This window comes from Peromyscus leucopus, chromosome 22 (assembly GCF_004664715.2).
Source record: "Peromyscus leucopus breed LL Stock chromosome 22, UCI_PerLeu_2.1, whole genome shotgun sequence".
Lineage (NCBI taxonomy): Eukaryota > Metazoa > Chordata > Mammalia > Rodentia > Cricetidae > Peromyscus > Peromyscus leucopus.
Window position 1 is genome coordinate 1,490,585 of NC_051081.1, and position 26,527 is coordinate 1,517,111.

Below are 26,527 nucleotides of genomic sequence, written 5' to 3' on the forward strand. Positions count from 1 at the left end.
CGCCGGCAGCGCACGGCGTGCGGGGCAAGCGAGGCTGGGCCCCCCTCCGGAGGTCGGTGACAGCGCGGCCGCCCCTCGGACCCTGCCTTCGGCCCCGTGCGCGCCGGGTGCAGACCTGTGCGGCCGCACTTTGTTTTTGTTTTGTGTTTTGTTTTTTTTTTGGTTTTTTGAGACAGGGTTTCTCTGTGTAGCTTTGCGCCTTTCCTGGAACTCACTCTGTAGCCCAGGCTGGCCTCGAACTCACAGAGATCCGCCTGGCTCTGCCTCCCGAGTGCTGGGATTAAAGGCGTGCGCCACCACCGCCCGGCTGCACTGGGCTTTGTATGCGGGATTAGAACTCAGGTCCTCACGCTTGCGAGGGGAGCGTGAAGAACTGGTCACGTCCCTCGGGGCCCCGGGGACACTGGACGGCAGGGGGGAGGCGAACATCGGGGCGCTCAGAGGCGCACGGCGGGGCCCAAGCGCCACCCTAACCCGGGCTCGGCCCTCGCGCGGGCTTCTGCTCCTTCGGAGCCCGAGGAATTCGGTTTTTCTCGCAGTAAGAATCGGACCATGGCGGGCGGGGCGGGGAGGCGTCGGGAGCAGGGCCGGCGCTAGAGGATTATGCACGGCTTCTTGTCCTTGAAGGGGTTCTCCGAGGCCGGCACTCCGACCAGCAGGGGGTCGTTCCTGGCATGCTGCTCACAGTAGCTCATCAGTTCTGAAGAGGCTTTGGAGACCTGGGAGGCGCAAGCAGGGAGGGCAGTCAGATGATGATGGCCGCTCAAACCCCGGCACACGGGCTGTGGAATACTACACAGCCACAAAAAGGAACGAGGCTCCGACACAGGCTACAACATGGAGAGATTCTGAGGACATCGCTCGGTGAGAGAATCAGACACAAGAGGCCACGCAGTGTGGACTCCATGTCAAGATAGTTATAGAGCAAGTGAATCCAGCGACAGGAAGTGGGTGCATGGTTGCTAGGGGATGGAGATGGAATAAGGAGATGGCTCCTGAAACAGGCTTTGAGTGACTTATGGTCCTGCTGGGGGCGTGGTCAGGGTGGAGCCCCGCCCAGAATCCCCAGTGAGGGGCTGGGGGCGTGGTCAGGGTGGAGCCCCGCCTAGACTCCCCAGTGAGGGCTGGGGGCGTGGTCGGGGTGGAGCCCCGCCTAGAATCCCCAGTGAGGGGCTGGGGGCGTGTTCAGGGTGGAGCCCCGCCCAGAATCCCCAGTGAGGGGGGCTGGGGCGTGGTCAGGGTGGAGCCCCGCCTAGAATCCCCAGTGAGGGGCGTGGTCAGGCGGATGGGGGCGTGGTCACACCCCTGCACGGCCCCCGTCCGGTCCCCGGGGGCTGCTGGCTGTGCTGGGCACCTCGGCCGCGGCTTCTGCATCTTGATAGGCCGCCATTGTTGTTTTGATTTTCTGACACAGGGTCTCTAGCTGGGGATGATGACAGGCGTGCACCGCCGTGTCTGGTGAGGACCCAGGGTGCGTGCATGAGCACTCCAGCAACCAAGCGATAAGCACTCTACTCACTGAGCTATCAGCCCTGAACCAGCACCCCCGTACTAAGTAGTCCACAGGTCTTCGCTTTGGAGACGGGGTCTCACTCTGGTGCCCGGGTTGGCCCCAGAGACCGGACTCCCTCCCCCCCACACCCGCCTTCCACGCCGCTGATCTGAAGCCCCGTTATCTTGGTCGCTGGGACACTGGGGACCTGGCCCCGCCCGGCTGCCCAGCCCTGGGGACCATTCCACCCACGCAGAGGGGAAACGCCACGCAGTGCCCTCGGCGGCTGCCCTTGAACACGCAGATGCAGACCCCTGCCTGGAAATTCTCCCTCTGGGACCCCAAGGATAGACTGCGAGGCCTCAGAATAGCTGGTGTGGGCGCCGGACACTCGAGTCCCTGCCACGGAGTCCTCCCAGGCCTCGGTGACTGCGGAAGGGATGCAGAACCCCAGGGTGCCCGCGAGGGTGACCGGGCTAATGACACCCGTGCCACCCGCAGACCGGGCTGGCTGATGTGAGGGCCCCTCCCGACTTCAAAGACGGCGGGATGAACCACCCCGAGCGCCCGCCCCGCTCAGGCCGGGGTTGGCACCCGCTCAGACACAAAACCACTTCATCCGGGACCGCGCTCTCTGCTCCGCCCCAAGGAATGCGTTGGCTGAGCGGGTCTGTCCGCAGAAACCTGCGGCCGGGGCCCACGGGCCTCCGGTGAGGAGTCCTCTGCCCGCCCGGCCGGCCCCAAGGGCTGGGGTCACGTGGGATCAAGCCCATTTGTGACCACACAGCACCGAGCCCGAGAGGGTTCTGTTCATCCCCGCTGAAAGCGCCTGGGGCCCAGCGCCCCTTCCCAGCCCATGAATACGAATACGTGCTGAGGCCTGCGGATCAGTGTAACCCTGTTGTTATGTTTGGTGGTGCTGGGGCATGACATTCGGGCCGCCTGCAGGCTGGGAGAGTGTCTGTCCTGGACGAGGACCCCAGCCCCTGACGGGGGATTCTGGGCGGGGCTCCACCCTGACCACGCCCCCAGCCCCTGACGGGGGATTCTGGGCGGGGCTCCACCCTGACCACGCCCCCAGCCCCTGACGGGGATTCTGGGCGGGGCTCCACCCTGACCACGCCCCAGCCCTCACTGGGGATTCTAGGCGGGGCCCACCCTGACCACACCCCCAGCCCTCACTGGGGATTCTAGGCGGGGCTCCACCCTGACCACGCCCCCAGCCCCTCACTGGGGGATTCTGGGCGGGGCTCCACCCTGACCACGCCCCCAGCCTTCACTGGGGATTCTAGGCGGGGCTCCACCTGACCACGCCCCCAGCCCCTCACTGGGGATTCTGGGCGGGGCTCCACCCTGACCACGCCCCCAGCCCCTCACTGGGGGATTCTGGGCGGGGCTCCACCCTGACCACGCCCCCAGCTTCCCCGCTTTGTACACAAACCAAACAATCTTATTGCAAGAGATGAAAACCAACCAGGTGTGCATGGTGGCGCACGCCTTTAATCCCAGCACTCTGGAGGCAGAGGCAGGTGGATCTCTGTGAGTTCGAGGCCAGCCTGGGTACAGAGTGAGATCCAGGAAAAGGACCAAAACTACACAGAGAATCCCTGCCTCGAAAAACCAAAACCCAAACCAAACTAAAACAAAACAAAAAGCAGGAAATGAAAACCACGCCAAACTGTGGCAGCAGCAGACACCACCCGCTCCATTCCTGTCTGTGACACCTGATCCCACCCGTGGTGGCCAAAAAGACAGACCGAGCACTGTGGGTGAGGGGACCACGGTGAGAAAAAACGCCGCGGGAGGGTCACAGTCTCGGCAACCCCGTCTCGGTCCCAACAGAACGCCGGGCAACAGCAACAGCCGTCTCTTTATGCTGAGAAGCCCGGGGAACCCAAGGCCGCCCGGCCGGAACCTAAGCGGAGGCCACGGCTCAGCGCGCCGGTGACCCCGCCCACCCCACCCCGGGGCCCGCTCACCTTGACCCCGCCCCCCAGGCCCCGCTCACCTTGACCCCGCCCACCCCACCCCGGGGGCCGCTCACCTTGACCCCGCCCCCCGGGGGCCGCTCACCTTGATGCGTTCGATGCCAGCCTCGATGCGCAGCTGCTCCACCAGCTTCCGGGCCTGGGCGACGTTGTTAGTCCCTGACATCATCAGCCATCAGCCTGGACCCCGGCGTCCAGAGAGCTGGCGGGCACAGAGGGACGTGAACCTGCGGCCCAGACCCGCGAGCCCGGAACCACCCGGCCCGACCCTCGGACCCCTCAGAGGACTGGCCGGCTGCTCAGAGCAGGGGGCGGGCACCCAGTACCTGCCAGTGTCCGTCCGTCCCTGCGGCTGGGGTGGCAGGCGGCCAGCAATCACTGGGAGATGGACATGATGGGGATGGGATCAGGGTCTGTGGTCACCCCAGCCCCCTCCCTCACCCGTTCACACATTCATTCATTCATTCATTCATTCATTCAACAGGTCCAGAACTTGTGACTGGCATGGCCCAGGCTGGGCCTGATGATAATTCAGCTGAAGACTGTCTGTCTGTCTGTCTGTCTGTCCCGAGCTAGGGAACTCAAGCGGAGGCTTTGTTGCCCCAGGATGACAGAAGAGCCAGTGACCGGGCACGGCTCGGCTACCCGAGGTCGGTGGGACAATGGTGAAGGCTTCACTTTCGTTTCCTGCATGATATGGTCTTCCTGGGGAAGTCACCTCGAGGAGGGACTCTCGGACAGCCCAGGCGGCGGGGAGGGCAGCGGGGACAGACGCCAGGGCCTCCGGAGTGCCGAGCCACACCCTAGCCCTCCATGACACTTATTTATATTTTGTGTGTTGTGGATGCGGTCAGAGGACGTACCAGAGTAGTTGGCTCTCTTCTGGCTCATTCACCCAGTTCTTTGGGGCTTGGTGGCAAGTGTCTTTATCAGACCAGCCATCTTGGAGGCCCTGACATTTTATTGTTGAAAAATATTTGTGTATGCATGCCTGTTTGCATGTTCAGATGCATGTGCATAAGTGTGTGTGTGTGTGTGAGTGTGAGTGTTTGCATGGGTTACAGCATCCATGCAGAGGTCAGGGGACGACTCGTGGGACTCCGTTATCTCCTTCCATGTGGGTCCCTGGGATTGAACACAGGTCGTCGGTCTGTCTTGGCTGCAATCACCTTTTCCTGCTGAGCCCTCTTGTCAGCCCTTGCCCACAGTTTTATCAAATGTCACATTAAGCGAGGCTCAATGGAATCGCTTTGTGCTTTTTTGTTGCAGATAAAGACGAACAGACATCAACTTTTGTTTGCTTTGTTGGTGACAGAGTCTCTGTATGCAGCCCAGGCTGGCCTGGAACAATTGGCCATTCCCTGCCTCAGTTTCTTAAGGTCTGGGTTGACAGGCATAAGCTACCACATCCAGTTTAACAATGTTCTTGCCGGGCAGTGGTGGCGCACACCTTTGATCCCAGCACTCTGGAAGGCAGAGGCAGGAGGATCTCTGTGAGTTCGAGGCCAGCCTGGGCTACAGAGCGAGATCCAGGAGAGCCAGGGCTGCACAGAGAAACCCTGTCTTGGGAAAAAAAAAAAAAAAGAAGTTCTTAATCAGGTTTCAATTAATAATAATAATAGAAAAACATCTTTGGCCCTGCCTGGCTCCCTGGGGTGTGGGCAGACATCCAGCACCCAGGGGCAGAGAAGCCGGAGCCTCAGCGTGTGGCTGCAGAGGAATCACTCATCAGGACTTCTAGGCAGGACACGGAAAGCTAAGATTCTCTTCAGCTAAATATAGTTGGGTTCAGAGAACGAGGCCAGGCCTCAGTGTGTGTTTTCCTGGGAGGCTGGGAAGTGGAGGGCTGGGAGTCCGGCTCAGCACACGTGTGTGCACATCCACGTAAGGATGCAGCCGTGTGAGGGTGTGTGTGTGATCAGTGTGCCCAGATGGAAGCGGGAGCAGGTCAGTGTCTGTCTTCAGGTGTGTGCTGTGTGTGCACAGGGGGTCTCTGCACAGGCATGCGGTATGGGCATGTGTGTTTGACTATGTGCATGCAGAGCCAGGGCTCAACGGAGGAGCCCCGCCCCCAGCCCCTCGCGGGGGGGTTCTAGGCGGGGCTCCACCCTAACCACGCCCCAGCCTCTCACTGGGGGATTCTGGGCGGGGCTCCACCCTGACCACGCCCCCAGCCCCTCACTGGGGGATTCTGGGCGGGGCTCCACCCTGACCACGCCCCCATCCCCTCACAGGGATTCCAGGCCGATACTGCTCATGCACGCGCACACACACACCTCTGCATATCTCAGTATGGACATGGCTGTGTTTGCCCACATACATGTCTGGACATGTTTTGTCTTCTCCTGGTACATGGTTTTTTTTTCATGGGTCAGCTCACTCTGAGGTGCGACTCAGGCCCTCCCTGCACGCTGCAGGCTGTCCCCTGTTGTCCTGGCAGAAGTATGTGTCACCAGCTAGTCCCTGACTCACCGCCCAGCCACGCCCCCCCCCACGAGTAGTAAGTCAACAACAGGCAAACCCGCGGGCTGCTGAGTCAGCTGCCCGCACTCCCCACAGGCGGCTGGCCACCAGGCTCAGCACGTGGCAGCCCTGGGGGACAGAGCTCCCGGGGGTGTCCACAGGGACTGCAGCACCAGGCTGCGGGCAGCAGGGGAGGACTCGGGGTGCCGCTTGGGGTGACAGCCTTTCAGAACAGCGTTGCCTTTGGAGCAGCTCTGTGTGTGCTGCGGAGCTGGAGTGAGAAGCCAGGAGGCCAGGGCTGGGGTTTAGCTCTCGTCCTGGGGAGAGATATAATTACACCGTCGGGTGCTGCCTGAGGGAGGGTGACCTGGTAACCACGCTTGGTGGAGACGGCTCACAGAGACACAGAGCTGGAAACGGTGGGGAACAGGTCATCAAGTCACCCAGGGGCTCCTGGGTGATGCGGACGCTGGACGGCATCACGGTGTGGGGAGTCCTGGTGCTGTGTGTGAGGCCGGGCCTCCACCCACTCCATGCCAGGAGCTCCCCCCGACAGCCACACATGTCCCTGGGGCCTGAGGGCTTTGTCTCAGTCCCTTTTTGGTTCCATGGACTCCAAGAGACCCTGTGTCCCTGCTCACCGGCCCGCTGAGGCCCTCAGAGGCGGTCCGCTTGGAACCTGACATGCTGAGGTGGGGGGGGAAGAGCTGGGGTACCCAAGGGAGCCCCTTCTGAGGTCCAGGGGGCAGGGAATCGGCCAGGCGTGCCCGGGTTCCTGGAACAGTTCTTTGCGGCTGAGCCATGGCCCCGGCCTCATACAACCCATGCGACCCCCTCCCTGACCCTCCTCAACCGAGAGTCCGAAGACAGGAGACTAAAAGATGACGAGACGGTTGAAACATTCTCCACCTTAGAGACCTGTGGCCGTGGGAGGCAGAGAGGGGGGGACACAGTGCCTCAGCCCGGTGCTGACAGACACAGGGAAAACCCAAAGATCAGAGGAACGAGGCCCAGGCATGGAGGCAGAGGCCAGCCTGGTCTACATGGCGAGTTCTAGGACAGCCATGGCTACACAGTGAGACCCTGTCTCAAAACCCATAAATACATACTACATACATAATCTGGGGGGTGGTGGCACAGGCCATTGATCCAGCACTTGGGAGGCAGAGGCAGGTGGATCTCTGAGTTCAAGGCCAGCCTGGGCTCCAGAGAGAAACCCTGTCTCAGAAATAAATTAATGAATAAGTAAGGAAGTAAATAAACGAGAGTGACGAAGGCGTGCTCCATGGCCACAGGGACAGCATGACCCTGAGGACGCCAGCGAGAGACCGGCAAGAACGGGTCACACAGGAAGGTCTTAGGGCAGGCACGGAGGTGCCTGTCTCCTCCCCAGCACTCAGTAAGTGGAGGCAGGAGGGTCAGGAATCCAAGGTTATCCTTGACTACATAGTGAGTTCAAGGCCAGCCTGTGCTGAGACCTCTGTCCAACAAAACAACCACTACCAAAGCCAATAAGTAAACTAAGGAAAAAGGAGGAGGTAAATCACAGCAACCGTTCCTTTTTATTCTTCCCTGAGACAGGGTTTCTCTGTGTAGCCCAGGCTGGCCTCGAACTCACAGAGATTCGCCTGGCTCTGCCTGCCAAGCATCGGGATTAAAGGCGTGCACCGCCACCGCCCCTCGACAAGGACCCTTCTTTAGGACTCCCACCAATGACGTGGCTCTTGTTAAGAGCTCCTACACACACAGTGAAACCCTTTGGGGTTCCCTGGGGCAGCGGTTTGGGAAGCGCATACGGCCATGTAACCCCCTCCGGGACGCAGGCCACCGCTGCAGCCCTGACTTCTGCTCTGTGTCATGGCAGCCGACCTCAGTAACCTTGGCTCCGTTCTTCGTTTCTGCTGTAGGTGGGAAGTCCTGGGACAGGAGCCTCACATCCTGAGCGGCCTCTGTCTCCCCTCAGGACATCACCACCATCACTGCTCACACCCGTTGTTCTTTCTCATGGGTGAGTAATATTCCATCAAAGACAGAAGGCACGGGCCAGAGACGACTCGGTGGGTAAGGGCGCTGCTGCCAAGCCTGAGAACCCGAGTTCAAGCCCCGGGACTTACAGAGCGGACCGTGAGGACAGATTTCCCGAAGTGGTCTGAGCTCCACACACACTGAGGTGCACACGCACACACGCCACCTCTCCAGCTCCTTTTCTGTTTGTTTTGGGGACAGGCCTCACATCATCTCCCCCTTCCCCCCATGACTGTGTAGCTGAGGATGGCCCGATCCCCCTGCCTCAGCTCTGCAGAGCTGGGACAACAGCATGTGCTTGCTTGTTGGTAGATTTTGCGTTCAGTTACGGATTCACAGGCCGTCTCCGACCGGGTGGCAGAGGGCGCAGCCTGGACAGAGCAAAACGGCGGAACCGGACGGCACCCTGAGCCGTGCTCACCCCCCCCCCCGCCGTGACAGGTTCCGGGTGGCCCAGGCGGGTGGCAGAGGGCGCCAGGGCCTCAGTGTGGTGGGGGTCAACAGGGTAGCAGGTGCACAGGGCTCCGTGGGTGCAGAGCACTGTGGCCTTGCTCCCTGCGGTGACACCGTGACCTTTGTCCCCTGGGACGAGGTCTCCCTTATCAGAGAACCCTGTGACCCCAACAGGTCTGGAGGTAAAGTGGAAAGGCATGAACTCTGGTCACATCACAGCTCACCGAGCTGCCTGGACCGAGGCCACCGCTAGCCCAGTTCAGCTTCACCACCCTCCAGGGGACCCTGCGAGAACAGCGCTCGTGGCTCAGAGGGGACCGGGCTTGCCTAGCATGCGGGAGGCCCTGGGTCCCATCGGAGCGCCACACAAGCTGGCCACAGTGCCGACCCTCTGCACACACAGCAGAGGCTGGGAGTTCAAGACTGCCCTCAGCTACACAGCCAGTTTGAGGCTAGCCTGTGCTACATAAGACTCGGTCCCCACAACAATAAATAATAAGAAAAAGAATACGACGTCCCGTCCCTCTCTGACTACGACGGAGGACAGAGCCCACAGGCCACAGTGCAGGGACGCTCCCGGCTCTGGACTTCTCTTGGGCAATCTCCAGGTCCCTGACCCAGGGGAAAGGGGACCCCGAGCAGCCGTGGCCACGGAGAAAGGCGCGCACGCGTGCGTCCAGATCCAGGTCAAGAGTCAAATGTAAACAGCGTGAGCAGAGGTGGCCTGCGAATGTGGCCAGGCTGGTTTGCAGCCTTCTGTTGAGAAACCGTGTACAGCCTCCGGCTCCTCCCCTGACTGTCCCGAGGCCGTGGGGACACAGGCATCCCCACCCCCCGCATGGCCCCAGGGGGACCTGGAAAAAGCAGGGGCCCGGGCTGAGCCCCGTGGGCGGTGCCTGTGGCTCAGGGGCAGGGCAGTTGGGGTTCACCTGGTGAAGAGCTCACCTCGGTCAGCGAAACCGTGGGGACCACATGCAGCAGTGCATGGACCTGGTGGGGTAACACACGTCTGTCACCCCAGGACTCGGGGGGAGGATTAGCATTCAGGGCCAGCCTGGGCTACATGTTCTCTCTGTGAATCTACTGCTTATGAATCGATACAAACGTCCTCCCCTGAACCCTAGCTGAATAACTGCAGCAGAGTCCACAGAGTGGCCAGGCCTGGAGCGCGATGAGGTCACCGCCAGGGACCCGGTTCTGGGACCGGGCCGGGAAGACAGAGGTCTGCTGGATATCCGCGATCCCGCTTCCTCAGGCCCTGGATCCGAGTCTCGCCTTCTCTGCCCAGGGAAAAACAGTTGCTCTGGGATGGGGCAAGGGATCCCCTGGGTCTCCTGCACCCCTGAGACAGGAGCCCCACCTCGGTGACCTCTTTGTGAGGCACGTGGACTTTGGAGGAAAATACCTGCAGATTGTCACCTTGCACAACTGTGGTCAGATGACGAGGTCAAGTCACCTGCTTGGGGACAGAGAGTGAAAACATGTGCTGGAATGTGCTGGGGGTCGGGAGTTTGGTAAAAGCCTCCCAGCCAGGGGCACGGGGCGGGGCCTCAGCAGGCAGAGTGCTCGTAGCTCAGTGCGCAGAGTGCTCGTAGCTTAGTTGGTGGAGTGCTTGCCTAGCGTGCACAAAGCCCTGGGTCCCCTCTCCAGCATGGGACATGGTGTTCAGGCCTGTCATCCGAGATCTTGGGAGGCAAAGACAGAAGGACCAGAAGTCCAAGGACATCCTTGTCTACATAGGGAGTTTGAGGCCAGCCTGGGCTACATGAGACCCCGGCTCAAGCAACAACAACAACAACAATAATAATAATATCCTGACAGAATATTCTCGAGTAGTGAAAATTTCCGTGTTGACGTAATCCTCCTGCCTCAGCTTTCCAAGTAGCTCCGGCTTCTTTGCTTGGCACTGTAGCTGGCTATTTGAGTGTGTGTTTGTAGACTGTCTCGGTCTGGAGCCCGGGCTGGCCTTGAACTCGTGGTGACATCCCGGCTGAGGCTGAGGTGACGGGCGTGCCCCACCTTGCCTGGCTTTTAAGCAAATTAAAATAAAAGTCCTCGCGTGTATTTGTTTTTTGTGTGCTCCCTCGTGGAGTTGGAAAGGCCCGGGGATTCTGTCCGTCTGTCCGTACGGGTCCTGAGGAGGACTGAACGCCCGGCCTCAGGCTCGGCAGCCACTGCTCCGCCACTGAGCCCTCCCGCCGGCCCTCTCCTTCCAGGGTCGCATGTAACCCAGGCTGGCCTCGAAACCCCGATGTAGCAGAGGATAGCCCTGCTGGGATGGACCCCCGGGCTTCAGCAGGACGAGTGTCTCCACTGAGCGCGGCCCTGGCCACAAGTAACTCCACCCACCCGTCGTCCCAGTGCTGAGGCAGGGGGATTGTCACAACTTTGAGGCTAGTCTGGGATCATCAGCGAGACCACGGCTCAAAAGAAAAGCAACCAACAAGAAAAATAAAATCGAGGAGCTGAGTGGACCCCACTGACGATCTCGGGTCCTCGACCTGCGATTCCCAGCCCCGAATGTCACAGGATTGACTGATGGAGACCGGGTCTCACCGCGTAGCCCAGGCTGGCCTTGAACTCACAGACCCTCCTGCCTCTGCTGAGATTAAAGCCGCGTTTCACACCGGGCTGAATTTGATTCAGAAACAATTGTCATGTGTAGTCCAGGCTGGCTGAAAACTCACCACAATCCTCCTGCCTCCGCCTCCAGAGGGCTGCGATGACCAGGCTACGGCTCTACTTCTAAATAGTGTGTGTGTGTGTGTGTGTGTGTGTGTGTGCGCGCGCGCGCGGTGTGTATGTGTGTGTGCGTGTGCGTGCTCGTGTGTGGCCGGGGCATCTGTGCACAGTGTGCAGTACCCGCGGAGGCCGGGAGGGGACGTCGGGTCCTCAGAACTGCAGTCACAGGCGGTTGTGAGCCCCGGGCGGGTGCCGGGAACGGACGAGTCCCCTGCAGGGGCCGCCGGTGTGCTAACCGCTGCGCCGTCCGTCCAGGCCAGGGCGGCTCTGCTTTGGAGCCCGGAGGCCGCGGTCGGTTTCTTCTCCACCTCCCTGTCTACTTTAGGAAACAATGACGTCCAGACCCAAAAATGCTGGGGAACCTGCGGATGCCGGGCATAGCTCTCATAGCTGGGCCGGGCCTGCCGGGCTGGGAAAGCGGCCGCCCGCCCGCGCGGTGAGAAAGTCCCGGGGCTCCCGCGTCAGGGGCCGGGAATGCGGGGAATGCGGGGTGGGGGGGGGGGGGGGAGGGCGGGTGGGGGAGGGGCGGCCGGGGGGAGGGGCAGGGGAGGGCAGGTGGGGGGGGACAGGGGAGGGGCCGGCCGCGCCCCCGCGCTCTCCAGCAAGGGCCCAGCAGGGACGCGAGGAGCCTTTGGATCGCGGCCCCCGACCCCGCGGGAGGGGTGGGAAGGACGGAGCGGCCGTGCATCCTGCACCACGGAAGCCAAGCTCGGGGGCCGGAGCAGGCCGAGGCCGGAGGATCCAAGGTGGTCCATAGAGAGTGAGGCCAGCCTGGGCTACAGGAGACCGGGGTCTTAAAAAAAATAATAAAGGCCGGATTGGAGATGAGCTGTCTGACTCAGGAAAGCCGGTGTCCGGTGGAGGAGGAGGGATAGACTGGGGGTCCTGGGTGCCCTGACTACTCCAGGGGGATTCTGGGCGGGGCTCCACCCTGACCACGCCCCCAGCCCTCACTGGGGATTCTGGGCGGGGCTCCACCCCGACCACGCCCCCGGCCCGCCTTTCACTTTCCGTTTTGAGCAAGGCCTCCCTAAACTGGCCGCTCTGGTCCTGAACTCGTTTCCTCCTCAGCCTCCCAGAGCCGGTGACAGGCTCAGGGGCCAAGTCTCCTCCCGTCTCCCTGTCAACGTCCAGGAATCTGGCTGGTTTTCCTCCGTCTCCCCTCTGGCTGCCAAAAACCAGTGAAGAAACGAGTGGAAACCAAACAAAAACAAAACCGCGAGCGACGGCGGGAGGCGGATGCGGAACGTTCGCTCCCAGCACGCGGTGTTCAGAGAGGAGCTGTTTACCGAGCGGGATAGCAGGGTCAGGACTGCACACCACTGTATACACAGGCCTCAGCCACGACTGCACTCCACTGTATACGCAGGCCTCAGCCACCACTGCACACCACTGTATACACAGGCCTCAGCCACCAATGCACACCACTGTATACACAGGCCTCAGCCGCGACCCCACACCACTGTATACACAGGCCTCAGCCACCACTGCACACCACTGTATATACCAGGCCTTGGGCACAGTTGCACACCACTGTATACACAAGCATTTTGAACACAATTGCATGCCAACTGTATACAGCAGGACCTTGGTGATGACTGCATGCCTCTGGGGTATACACACAAGGAGCCCAGGATCGGGGCACTCGGGGTGATTTCAAGTTGCCGGGTCATGGGATAGGCTGTGCTCAGTTTTTGTTTTTTTTTCCGGAAATTGCCAAACTGCTCTGTGCAGCAGCTGCGCCGTCTCCTCTCTCCACCCGTGTGGTGCAGCTGCGCCGTCTCCTCTCTCCACCCGTGTGGCGCTCGAGTGTTTTTCCAGTTTAATTATGCAACTGTGCGCACAGCTTCCTTCAGGCAGGAAGGGGCGTGTCTCCTCCTGACCCATGTTCCTGCAGTGGGTCCAGACCTAGGGCTCCCCCAAGGTGGCCATGCCACTCAGGGCGCACTCGGGGAGCACTCGGGGAGCTGCTGGCATGGAGTGGGTGCAGGCCCCATAGAGAATGCTCCGGAACAACGACCCCAGCATCCGGGGGACCTTGGCTTGGCTCCAGAGAGAAGCTGGTGTTGAGAGCACCGCTGGCCTTGGCCAACGTGAGCCAGACCTGAAGGGCCGCTCCTTTGTGCTGGGATGGGGACCCTCACTGCATTCCCCGGCCCTCAGGGGGCTCTCGCCTCACACCGGACACTGAAGAGGACAGAGAGACAGACCACGGACAGGGGCTGGCACCTGAATGTCGGCCCACGGGAAAGCGCAGGTCACGGTCCCCTGGAGAGCCGACCCTAGGCTGGGTGCGCCAAGCCTGCAGCTTCTCGGGGTCACTTGGTCACGCGGGGGCAGGGCGTGGGGTTGGCCACGTGAGGACACTCAGGGGACGCATTTCCAAGGGAAATCAGTGACCAAGATGAAAAACAGCATCTTGTGACTGCTGTGGCCGAGGTCCCTTTGTTCGTGCACTAAATGCGTCCCTGTGTGGCTATATTTAGAAAAGGGTCCAAGAACAGCGTGAGTAAAATGTCCACAAGAGGCAAAAACAGATTGGCCGGGCAGGTCCCCCGCTGCCAGCACGGAGCCCCAAAATGACTTGTGATGACGGGGGTGACGCAGCCCAGGAAGGGCCACCACCTCGGTGACGACGGGAGCCGGAGAGAAAGGACCACTGTTTACCCGTCTGGCCCTCCGGGGGCAGCGGGTGGTGGCCTCTGGTCCCCTCGGGCTGTGTGTGTGTGGAGAGGGTGGCCCCGATCATGTGAGAGTTTGTAAGCTTGGGAACGGGGGCTGGGCCAGGACACAGAGCCCCGTGCCTCCTGTCACCCATTCTGTGCTTCCCGGCACTGAGGAAATGCCGTCACCCTGGAGCCACGCCAGGGCACAGGGCAGCGCTGGTCTCGTGAGGCTGGAGCTCCTGGGCGGAGGGAGGGAGGGAGGGTCGGCTTGGAGAGCGGGCAGGGCTGGACTGGGGGCTTGACAAACTGCTACACCCCACTAACCCCCCTCAGTCCATCACAACCTCTTGGACATGACTTTTACACAGTCATGTTGTATCCCAGTGCTGAGGGCCAGAGCATGGCACAGCTTCCCTGGGCTGCGGCCCAGGGTGAACAGATAAGGACAGTTCCCACAGTGGCTCCCGCCAGCGCGGTATCTAGAGGGCTGGTGACCCCTCTGCTCCTGTCAGAGCCATCAGCGTGAGGTCTCCTGGTCTCCCTGCCTCCGGAGGACTGGCGTGACTGTGTGGTCACACCGTGCCTTGAGAGATCCAGGACGGTCCCCAGCTCGGTCTGCATGCCCCTGCTGAGGGAGGAGAGATGCATCCCCAGGTTTCCTGTGTAGATGTTTGCAAGCCACCCCACCCCCAGCACATTCTAGAAGCTGGGATCTGGGACTGTCACTCAAGGGTAGGGACACGTGTCCCCCAGTCCAGGGAACCCATTAATCCTGCTTCCTTCAGCTTAGTCTGTCCCCAGAGCCATGTCTGTCCCAGGACTGGGGTGCCCACGGCCGGGCAGCCTCGGACAGAGGACCAGCCACACGTGGAGCTCGGTGGGTCCCTCGGGGCACACGCGTGGCCTTGTTTTTGCCGTGTGGGAGGCGACAGTCCCGCTAGAGACTACTACATGTTGCAGAAGCACTGGCCTTCCGTGGCTGCTCCCACTCCGCACGTGGATCTGGACTCAGTGCCCCTCAGGGCAGGTACCGCAAGCTCTCACAGAGACCCACGGCTGTGGCCCCGCGAGGCCTGGCCTAGCATGAGGAACGCCCTAGGTTCAATCCCCGAAACTACAATAAATAAACAAATGAAGGGCCAGGGGGAACCTCAGGGGGAAATGATTGCTGTGCCAGCGAGCAGGTGTGAGTTCGAACCCAAGCACCCACATGAGCAGCCAGGTGTGGCAGGGCACACTGCGGTCGGAGCTGGGGAGCAGAGGCGGCGGGTCCCTGACCTGAGTCCTGAGTCAGTGGGACCCCACCTCAGAAAACGTGAGAGACACCTGACATTGGCAAAAGACATCCACATGGGTGAGCCCACTAATCCACACACACACACCCCGACACACACACACACACACACACACACACACCACACATACACACACACACACACACACCACACATACACACACACACACACGCACGCATGCACACACACACCCGCACACACACACACACAACACACACACACACCCGACACACACAACACACACACACACACACACACACACACACCCGACACACACAACACACAACACACACACACAGCAGAAGAATTTTAAGAGTGGACGGGCTGGAGAGACACTCAATGGTTAGAGCACAGGCCGCCCCTGCAGAGGACCCAGGATCGGTTCCCAGCACCCACACAGGGCTCACAATTGCTCCTGACTCCAGTTCTGGGGACCCAACACCTCCTTCTGGCCTCTGTGGGTACTGTACACATGTGGTGCCCAGATGCAGACAAAATCCACATAAAATAATTTTATAAAAAAGGCTGGAATAGCCGGGCGGTGGTGGTGGTGGTGGCGGCGGCGGCGCACGTCTTTAATCCCAGCACTCGGGAGGCAGAGGCAGGAGGATCTCTGTGACTTCTAGGCCAGCCTGGGCTACAGAGTGAGATCCAGGACAGGCTCCAAAGCTACAGAGAGAAACCCTCTCTCAAAAACAAGACAAAACAAAACAAAAACCACATTTATTTATTTTACTTTATGTATATGGGTGTTTCCCACATGTCTTTGCCTGGGTGTGTGCCTGGTGCCTGCAGAGGCCAGAAGAGGGTGTCAGGTCCCCAAAACTCAAGTAACAGGTGGTTGTGGGCCACTGTGTGGGTGCTGAGAACCCAAACCCGGGTCCTCTGCAGGAGCAGCCAGTGCTCTAACCATTGGGCAGCCTCCCCAGCCTCTACTGCGGCCTTTGCAATATTCTTACACAGTAGAAAGGCAGACCTACCCACCCGCACAAGGCACAGGGATCACAGAGCTGATCCACAGGGACCTGGAGTTGAACTCGGGACTCTGAGCCAGTTCTGAGATGACAAGCATTCAGCCTGGGTGGCTGTGGCTTCTGCTGGGAAAGAAGCTTGACACCGAGTGTTTGCACCCCCAGAAAACTGAACAAACGCTAAATGCTATTTCTCATTTGTTTTGTTTTGTTTTGTTTTTTTCGAGACAGGGTTTCTCTGTGTAGTTTTGGTGCCTGTCCTGGATCTCGATCTGTAGACCAGGTTGGCCTCGAACTCACAGAGATCCTCCTGCCTCTGCCTCCCCGAGTGCTGGGATTAAAGGCGTGCGCCACCACCGCCCAGCTCCAGTGATGTTTTTAGAAAGCAAGTTTGGTCTAAAATATTATCATCCACACGTGAGACTCAGAACCCTGCCTCTGCTCTCCAGTTTGGGGGATGCAGAGCCATCAGGCTGATGCAGGTCTGTCACCCAGGGCTCTGGAGACTGAGGCAGGAGGATCATGACATGCTGTCATGAGCAAAGAAAAGAAGACAGACACATACATGGATGAAATGGAAGAAAGCGGCTTTCTCCCACAGATGAGCACGCTGTTCACATTCTCATCTGTGTCCTCCAATCTGTATTATTCCATGCCAATCGGTGGAGAGCCCTAGCTGAGGTCAAAGGGCACAGAGGTGCACACACCAGCCAAAGGAAAACAAAATTCTGGGCACCTGCGTCTGCATGGAACATTGGGGAGGGTTGCCGTCCCCGGGCTCCTTTGATGTGAGCCACGTGCCGGGAGGGTGGAGAGCCACAGTGAGGTTAAACCCTGTGACGGGGACTGGAGAGCGGGATCTGACTGCAGTCCAGGCTGGGGTCGAGAGGAAGGGAAATGGGGCACGTGACAGCACCAGGCAAGGGCAGACTGTGGGTCAGCTGTCTGGCAAGCACTGGGGTGTGGGCACGCACGCGCGCGCACACACACACACACACACACACACAGACACACACACACGGTATTGGGAATGGAATCCGGAGCCATCAGCGTAGAAAAACTCCTCGCCCCTGATCATGCCTCCTCTCTACCCCATGTTTAGCCAGGCAGTGGTAGCGCATGCCTTTAACCCCAGCTCTCAGGAGGTAGAGACAGAAAGATCTCCTGTGAGTTTGAGTCCAGCCTGGTCTACAGAGTGACTTCTAGGATAGTCAGGGCCACACAGAGAAACCTTGTTTTTCAACCAGATCCTCGGCAAGAGCCCCGAGGGCCCCTGGGCGCTGAGCTGGCTCTCCAGCCTCTTCTCGCTCTTATTTTAGAAACAGGGTCTTGCTCAGTGGCCCTGGCTGTCACTTGAGGAGGTCAGAGGGCAACCCTGGGTGTCACGCCTGGCCTGGCCGCTGTCCCCTCGTTTACAGAGCAGCCAGCCAGCTCCTCCCATCCCCTGGCCCCCACTGCTGGGCTACATGGATGCTGGCGATGCATCAGGTCCCCGATCTTACACAGCAAACACTTTACCAACCGAGCAATCTCCCCTGCCCTGGGCTGGCTTTGAACTCGCTCTGCAGCCCGGGCAGGCCTTGACCGAGGATCCTCCTGCCTCAGTCTCCCGAGCAGCTGGGCTGACAGAGCTCCTCTCTCACACCCTGCAGGATGCCGGGTGGAGCTGGAGAGGAAACAGAGGCCCTGCCCCTCCCCCATCTTAGGCCTCAGCTCTCCTGGCCTGACTGGAGCCCGGGTCCCTGTGAGACTGGGTAGTCCGTCGGTAGGCGCCGGGCCCATCCCCACCCTGTGCTGCTTCTGCAGGGGTCTGTCCCCGGTGATATCAACCCAGGCCTGACTTCCTGCCCAGGTTGGGCCAATGCCCCGAGGCTGTCGCCCTGTGGTCAGGGAGTTCCCTTGTGATCCCTGCCAGCCACCCCGGACCCTCTTCCTTCACACGCCAGCCCAGCAGGGTTTTTCCACCCTCACAGTGGGAGGTGCAGAGCCTGAGTCTAGCATTGTAGCAGCTTTGACATCGGGAAGGTCTGGGGCATGGATCCTTCTCCTTGGGGTGTCCTGGGCCCTGCAGGGTGCTGAGTAGCTGTCCCAACCTCCACAGTCCGGACAGCCGCACATGTCTGCAGACATCACTTAGGTATCCGAAATCACACAGAATCAAGGCACTCACCGCTGACGCCCTGGAATAACCCCAAGGTCTTCTGCAGGATGGTGAGGGTGACCCCAACTGCCAGGCTCCTGTTTTCAGTTCCACCTCCTCAGTACTGGGATCTTGCATCACCATGCTCAGCTTCACACACACACACTACTATTTTGTTGTTTTTGAGACAGGGTTTCTCTGTGTAGCCCTGGCTGCCCTGGATCTCTCTCTGTAGCCCAGGCTGGCCTCGAACTCACAGAGATCCGCCTGCCTCTGCCTCCCGAGTGCTGGGATTAAAGGCGTGCACCACTGCTGCCCAGCCAGCCCTTGCACATTTTAAAAGAACACAGATCTGTGTCCCAGTCACCAGCATCAGAGACGTCCATCTCTCGGGTTGGGGAGATGGCTCAGTGGGTAGATCATGTGCACGAAGCGTGAAGCCCGTAGAGTCCCCGAGCATCAGGCGTGGCGGCCAAGCCTGTCATCCAAAGCTGTGGGACTTGGAGACGGAGCCGAAGGCGGCCAGCCCAGCTCCAGGGACCCTGCCTCAAGGTGACAGAGAGGGAGGGGGCAGGGGGGTCTTGACATTCCCCGACCTCCAAATGCGTACATCTGCACGTGGTGGGCACACACTGCACATCACCTGCCACTCAAGGTGCCCATGTCATCTCCCAGCATGCACCAGGATGCTGATGTTATACTCCCCATTGGTACAGCGGCTCCCCTTAGTCCCCGGGTGCATCCCAAGACCCTGTTTGATTCCGTGGAACTCAGCTGTCCCAGAACCCTGGGATCACCGCGCTTTCTCCTGCTCACTCACACCCTGGAACAGCTTAGTGCATTGACCTCGGGACCTTGAGAGTGAGAAAGAAAATCAAAGCAGGCATTGTAACCATCCACAAGAGATACAAGTTTACTCCAGCTGCAACGGAGTTACCTCATCTCTGTCGTCTGTGCTTTGTGGTTAGTGTTAAGGTGAGTAAGCCGTGTCCAGAGCAGGGCTCCTGCCAGCCATTCCGGCTTCCGAAGCTGAGGCAGGAGGATGGCCGTGAGTTTCAAACCAGCCTGGGCTTCAGAATAAAGCTATCCTAAGGCAGAAAAGAAAGCAAGGAAGGAGGAAGGGGGGGGGGCTACCTCACACGAGCTTACACGCAGCCAACCTGACGAGCAGGGCTTAGGAAGCGACTAAGGCAGCAGACAGGACACACACCACACACACACATGCACACACACACACAGACACACACAGACACAAACACACATACACACATACACACATGTACACACACATACACACACAGACACACACACACATACACACATGCACAGACAGACACAGACACACACACACACATACACACAGACACATACACACACACGCACACACACATGCATACACACAGACACACACACACATACACACATGTACACATACACACACGCACACACACACGCACAGACACATACACACACACACATACACACATGTACACATACACACACAGACACACACACATGCACACACACACACATACATACACACACACCACACACACACATACACACATGCACACACACACACCACACACATACACACACACACGCACACAGACACACACACACAGCAGACACCGGGGGACAGCTGGACAGAAGTCCCGTCGTCAGGGCCAGTGTGTCACGCAGCCCACCCGGCCTGTGCCGGGGTCTGACCCAGGGTCTCTCTGAGGAGCCCACGCTGGGCTGGGATCTAAGCCTCCGACGACCACCCGAGCGCAGGCCGGACAGACAGACACCACGTGCCAGGCTCCCTGCTCCTCCTAAAACAGCGGACGGACGGGAAGATCCCAGGACCTCGGGGATTTGTCTCCGAATGCAGGGCGGACGGGGAACGCACTTGTGGGCGACTGTGTGGGGTTCAGACAGCCCCCGACTCCCTCCCTAAGTCAGAGATTAGTGCTCTGGCCCTAAGCAGCCTGGGTAAAACCTGGGAACATATGTGTATGTGCAAGCTCGCATGTGTGTGTGCATGTGTGTGTGCACATGTGAGTACCTGTGTGTGTGCGTGCCTGAATGCACTCGTGTGTGTGTCTGTGGTTTGAGTGTTGTGCACAGTGCACTGGGACGCGCCTGGCCTGCGGAGGGTGGAGGGTGCGGCTCACAGCCACAGGCCTCGTGCCCTGGGTGACATTTCCAGGGTGCCTGCCACCTGCTCCTCTCCAAGTCTCCAGGAGCCAGACTCCGAAATGTCACCCCGTCGCCTCCTGGAAGGATCTGAAAACAGAGAGTCCCGCTTCTCTTTTTCTGCCCCCCCCTCCCGCCCCACTCAGACGCAGCCTGAGGGTGGAGGACACCACAGGAGCGAGCGAGCACTCGGGAGGGCCGGGGTAATCCCCAGAACTTCTCCCCGTCTTCACACAAGGGCTTCAGAGCCGGGCACCCGACTCACACAGGACCCAGGGCAGCTGCCTTTCCACTGTGGGGCGACAGGGTCTCATGTAGCCCAGGCTGGCCCGGAACTCACTGTGCAGCTGAGGATGGACTTTGACCTCCTGTCCTCAGCCTCCACCTCAGGGAGTGCTGGGGTGACATGGGACACCCCAGACCTAGCTTCTGCAGTGCTGGGGTGGAGCCCGGGGCCTCTGCCTGCCGAGCCCAGCAATGGGGCCTTTACTGTAAGAGAAGGCCACTTCGCTGATCTGGAATCGCACCGTCCATGCCGCCTTCCCAGACGCGCCCGGTGCGTTAGCATCTCGGCAGAGCCCCAGAACATTCCATCACCCCCTAAACAGCCCTCACCTCCATGAGCAGGCCCAACTAACCCAGGTGTGATGGGATATACCTGATATCCTGGCACCAGGGAGGCTGAGGCAGGGGGATTACCAGTTGGAGGACAGCCTGGGCTACAGAGAAAGTTCCAAGCTAGCTCAGGCCAGAGAGTAAGGCTGGTTCAACACACAAATAGTGAAATAAACATAAATAAACACACTCGACTCCCACCAACGGCTGGGCTGGCCTCAAATTCACGGCAATCCTCCTGCACCAGCCTCCTGAGTGTAGGGATGGCAGGCACGAACCAAAATGCTCTGTTCAGAAAAATTAACTTTGCGTTTTGAGACAGGGTCTCATGTAGCCCAGGCTGGCCCAAAACTCCTGCCCCTCCTGCCCCTGAGTCCTGAGTGCCAGGGTGACAGGTGTGTGCTATCACGTCTGGCTCTGTCACCGAGCCTGTGTCCTCAAGGGCCCCCCATGTTGCAGCAAGTGTCAGATGCCCTTCCTTTTCACGGCTGCGTAATATGCCGCTGTGTGGACGTACCGCAATGGGGTGGATGCTGTTTCCACCTTTCCGCTCATGAATCACACCGCCCTGAGCACATGCAGGCAAGCACCCCTTCCTGCCCTGGCTCCCCGCTTTTTTGAGGGTGGACTGGGGCGTTTGTTCTAAGGAGTGCTGCACTCACTCAGCCAGCCGGTGTCCCTCAGGGTGCACCGGGTGTGAGGCTGGGCTGCCTCCCCACTCCTGGGCCCTGCGGGTTCCCCTCCGCCCGCACCCTCCTCTGCTAACCCAGTGGGGGGGGCTGGGGCTGCTCTGCGCTCAGCTGAGCAGGACGGAGGTCAGCTGCTGCTGTCAGGCGGGGGAGAAGAGCAGGCGGTGACTCGGATTTATTTTCGTTTGGCTGCGCTCTGGGACGCATCTGGAAGGCTTCTGGGAAAGGGGCTGCCCGGCAGGAGCAGAGCTGGCCCGACGTGTGCACGCGCGTGCATGCGCAGCTGCCGTGTCTGTGTGTCACGCGTACATGCTCCTGCTGCCGTGTCTGTGTGTCACGCATGCATGCTCCTGCTCCGTGTCTGTGTGTCACCCATGCATGCTCCTGCTCCGTGTCTGTGTGTCACCCATGCATGCTCCTGCTCCGTGTCTGTGTGTCACACGCAGCCGCCGTGTCTGTGTGTCACGCATGCATGCTCCTGCTCAGTGTCTGTGTGTCACGCATGCATGCTCCTGCTCCGTGTCTGTGTGTCACCCATGCATGCTCCTGCTCCGTGTCTGTGTGTCACCCATGCATGCTCCTGCTCCGTGTCTGTGTGTCACGCATGCATGCTCCTGCTCCGTGTCTGTGTGTCACGCGTGCATGCTCCTGCTCCGTGTCTGTGTCACGCATGCATGCTCCTGCTCCGTGTCTGTGTGTCACCCGTGCTTGCTCCTGCTCCGTGTCTGTGTGTCACGCGTGCATGCTCCTGCTGCCGTGTCTGTGTGTCACGCATGCATGCTCCTGCTGCCGTGTCTGTGTGTCACGCATGCATGCTCCTGCTGCCGAGGGCGGAGGAGGGACCACCGGACAGAGTCAGCCAGGCCGCCTGACCTGGATCTGTGACCGAGTCCAGGGAGAACAGGGCCGCACGCAAAGCCCCAGGGCGGCCGCTGTCCCCACCCGACTGCACGGCGTGGATAATTCACACACGGGCAAAGTCAGCAGGGCCCTGAGAGCCAAAAATCCTGAAAGCCCTGGGTCTCCCCACAGGTGTGCAGCGTCAGCACGGGACAGCAGGGACGTCGTTACTAACCAGGGACGTCGTTACTAACCAGGGACGTCGTTACTAACCAGGGACGTCGTTACTAACCAGTGACGTCGTTACTAACCAGAGCCTCCAGCCTTGCCAACAAAATCTACCCGACCACGCCCCCAGCCCCTCACTGGGGATTCTGGGCGGGGCTCCACCCTGACCACGCCCCCAGCCCCTCACTGGGGGATTCTGGGCGGGGCTCCACCCTGACCACGCCCCCAGCCCCCTCTCTGGGGATTCTGGGCGGGGCTCCACCCTGACCACGCCCCCAGCCCCCTCTCTGGGGATTCTGGGCGGGGCTCCACCCTGACCACGCCTCCAGCCATCCACTTTTTGAAAGTTTCATTATGTTGCTCTGGCTGTTTCTCTCTCTCTCTCTCTCTCTCTCTCTCTCTCTCTCTCTCTCTCTCTTTCTTTCTTTTTTTTTTTTCCGAGACAGGGTTTCTCTGTGCAGCCCTGGCTGTCCTGGATCTCACTCTGTAGCCCAGGATGGCCTCGAACTCACAGAGATCCGCCTGCCTCTGCCTCCCGAGTGCTGGGATTAAAGGCGGGAGCCACTACAAACAGTTCCCAGTACTCTTTAGCTTTTATTTTGAAACAGGGACTCACTAAGGTGCCCGGGCTGGTCTTGAACTTGCTGTCCTTCTACCTCTTCCTCCAAAATGCGGGGTGACAGATGTGCACTGTCCGAGGGGACCCGCAGTCTGGGTGAATCGGGGACACAGGACGCCTCGCAGCCGAATGTCAACAGAGCCACACAGACCCTCTCCACGGCGCATGCCCGGTTCCTGCCTCGGGCCTGTGGAACCAGCTCACACACACCCGGCCAGGCGCCCGGGGACGTCAGTCGGGTCCTTCTCTGTGGGGTGTCCCGGGCCCTGCAGAGCACCGAGCAGCCTCCACCCACCATGAGCTCCACCACCCTGAAACGCAGGGGGTGGGGGACCCCGCGTGAAAGGGTTGGGGTCACACAGCCGGAGGGGCGGGCTGAGTCTCCAGCTTCTGTCTGGGCCGCGGCTGGGAGGATTCGCACCCCGGACTCCCGCGTGGAAAGGCTCCCGGCTGGCACGGAGCCAGCGTCCCCTTCCGGCTGAGGCCTGTCTGCCGGAAGTCAGGAAAGGGCTGTGAGCAGCAGCGACGGCTAAGGAAAAACATCCCAGGAATGCGAATCTCCGCGCCGCCCGCGAGGGCTCCAGGCGCTCCGCCTCCCGGCTGCAGCCAGGCCCTGCAGGATCCACACTCAGGCCCGCGCGGGCCAGGACGGGGGTCAAGCAGAGTCCCTGGGGCTGGTTTGAGGTCACCGCCCGCTGGGTCCCGTCCCCGGAGGCCACCGCGTGCGTTAACCAGGGGCCTGGGGCGGGTGGGACCCTCACCCTGGTCATCAGGCTGGACCCGAACAGCACTGACTGGCGGTAGAGATGGGAGAATGCACATGCTAGCACCAACAGGTGCAGGCGCGCGAGCACACACACACACACACACACACACACACACGTATGCACACACACGTATGAACAGGCACGCACACACCTACCATACACACACCATGCACACACATATGTGCATGCACGCATACATACACACACACAATGCATGCACAGGTATACACACACCTACCATGCACACACATACCACGCACACACATATGTGCATACACACACCCACCATACACACACACACACCATGCACACAGACATACACACACGTATGCACAGGCATGCACACACACACACAGGCATGCACACACACACCACACACACACACACACAGGCAAGCATGCACACAGAAGGCTTAGGGCCGTGTCTCCATCCCACAGTGTCTGCCCTGCCACTCTCTGCCTCTGACCCTGAGCTGTGTGTGTCCTCACATCCAAAGTCAAACACGTCAGTCCTTGGGGGTCACAGCCTCGCGTGGCCTCTGGGGTGCCCCCCCCCGCCCCCCTTCATGATCTTTTCTAAACACGGAGAGGACTCCCAGCGCTCGGTGACCATCGCTCACGTGTACATGGCCCAGGAGGGGTCCCAGGATGGCGAGAGAACACGGGACTTCCCACAGCAGGACTGAGAAGCCTGGGGGCGGGGGGCGTGCTGGGGACACTCGGCCCAGGTGGACAATCAGTCGGGAGACTTGAACTCAAGCCAAGCTGCCCTTGCTCCCCAATGCCAGCCATTGTGGGTTCCGTACCCGGCTGCGTTTCCTGGTCGGGTCGCTCCTGCTCAGCGTCATGGGCTGACGGTCAGGCGGCCATCCTGACACAGAATAACGTGTTCTCTCTCGTGCTGGCGAGCGGGCTCAGCGGGTCAGGGGCTTGCGGCCACGCCTGTCCCCTGAGCTTGACCCCTGAACCCACACAGTAGTCAGATCTGCCTCCCACACAGATCGTCTTCTGACCTCCACATGTGTACCCACCCACCTCCACACAAAACACACACCTCATGCACACTCACACACACACACACATACATAATCACACACACACACTCCCAAACACACACATACTCTTAGATGCAATGGCCTTGTACAATAACATGAAATCGTGAGTTCGAGGACAGCCTGGTCTACAGAGCGAGTTCCAGGAAAGGCGCAAAACTACACAGAGAAACCCTGTCTCAAAAAAAAAAAAACAACAACCCACAATAACATGAAATATTGTCCCGAGTCCCTTTCCACACTTGCAACAGACGGGGGAATGTTTGGGAAGGGAAGGATCCCCACATGTGGCCTGTGCCCCACCGCACACCTCAGGCTCGTTCATAAACCAGCACCTGGGGCCGGGTCTGTGATTCCAGCACTCAGAGGCGGAGGCAGGAGGACCGACTTCGAAGCTTAACTGGGCTACTTGGAGAAGCCCTGTCTCAAAAAGAAATTAACACAACACTCAAGTGGCGGCGCACGCCTTTTAATCCCAGCACTCGGGAGGCAGAGGCAGGGGGATCTCTGTGAGTTCGAGGCCAGCCTGGGCTACAGAGTGAGTTTCAGGAAAGGCGCAAAGCTACACAGAGAAACCTTGTCTCAAAACAAAAAGTAAATCGAACAAAACCTTATGCTTCAGCCACGAAGAGCCAGCACAGCCCCTGTCTGCCTGCGGAACACAGCTGACATGGAGGAAGACTTCGCAGCCAGAGAAGACGCTGGCCTTACTGTGAAAAATGACACGCACGTGTCCACGTAGACATCGCAGAGTGCATAGGACTGGAAAACTGTCGGTAGTGAAGTGTCTGCAGAACTGTTCCAGGGCTGGCACGGGAGACATGCCCGACAGCAACAGAGCTCAAAGAAACCGGCAATGTCGGGGGCGTGTCAGGGTGGAGCCCCGCCAGAACCCCAGTGAGGGGCTGGGGGCGTGGTCAGGCTGGAGCCCCGCCCAGAACCCCAGTGAGGGGCTGGGGGCGTGGTCAGGCTGGAGCCCCGCCCAGAATCCCCAGTGAGGGGCTGGGGGCGTGGTCGGGTGGAGCCCCGCCCAGAATCCCAGTGAGGAGCTGGGGCGTGGTCAGGGTGGAGCCCCGCCCAGAATCCCCAGTGGGGGCTGGGGGCGTGGTCAGGGTGGAGCCCCGCCCAGAATCCCCAGTGAGGAGCTGGGGGCGTGGTCAGGGTGGAGCCCTCCCAGAATCCCAGTGAGGGCTGGGGGGTGGTCAGGTAGTATCTTAGTCAGAGGGTCAGAGTCACCCTCATCACTGCAAAAACAAATCCCGGAGCCAGGAGTAACTCCCAGACAGTGGAGAGGTCCGAGCG

The 26,527-nt window shown here is 60.0% G+C and overlaps 1 protein-coding gene across 2 annotated transcripts in view; it reads right to left on the reverse strand.

Moving 5' to 3' along the window:
* Nucleotides 1-280: 280 nt before the first annotated feature.
* Nucleotides 281-26,527, reverse strand: part of Gng7 (G protein subunit gamma 7) — a 45,607-nt gene continuing 19,360 nt past the window's right edge. The window contains exons 3-5 of one of the 2 annotated variants that reach the window (XM_037198223.1): nucleotides 3,807-3,858; nucleotides 3,566-3,682; nucleotides 281-719 (exon numbers count right to left, since the gene is read on the reverse strand). In XM_037198223.1, the coding sequence (XP_037054118.1) occupies nucleotides 594-719; nucleotides 3,566-3,649 (210 nt within the window). In that variant the 5' untranslated portion in view covers nucleotides 3,650-3,682; nucleotides 3,807-3,858 and the 3' untranslated portion in view covers nucleotides 281-593. The remainder of the gene's footprint in view (nucleotides 720-3,565; nucleotides 3,683-3,806; nucleotides 3,859-26,527) is intronic. The other variant, XM_037198222.1, reaches the window with a different exon arrangement.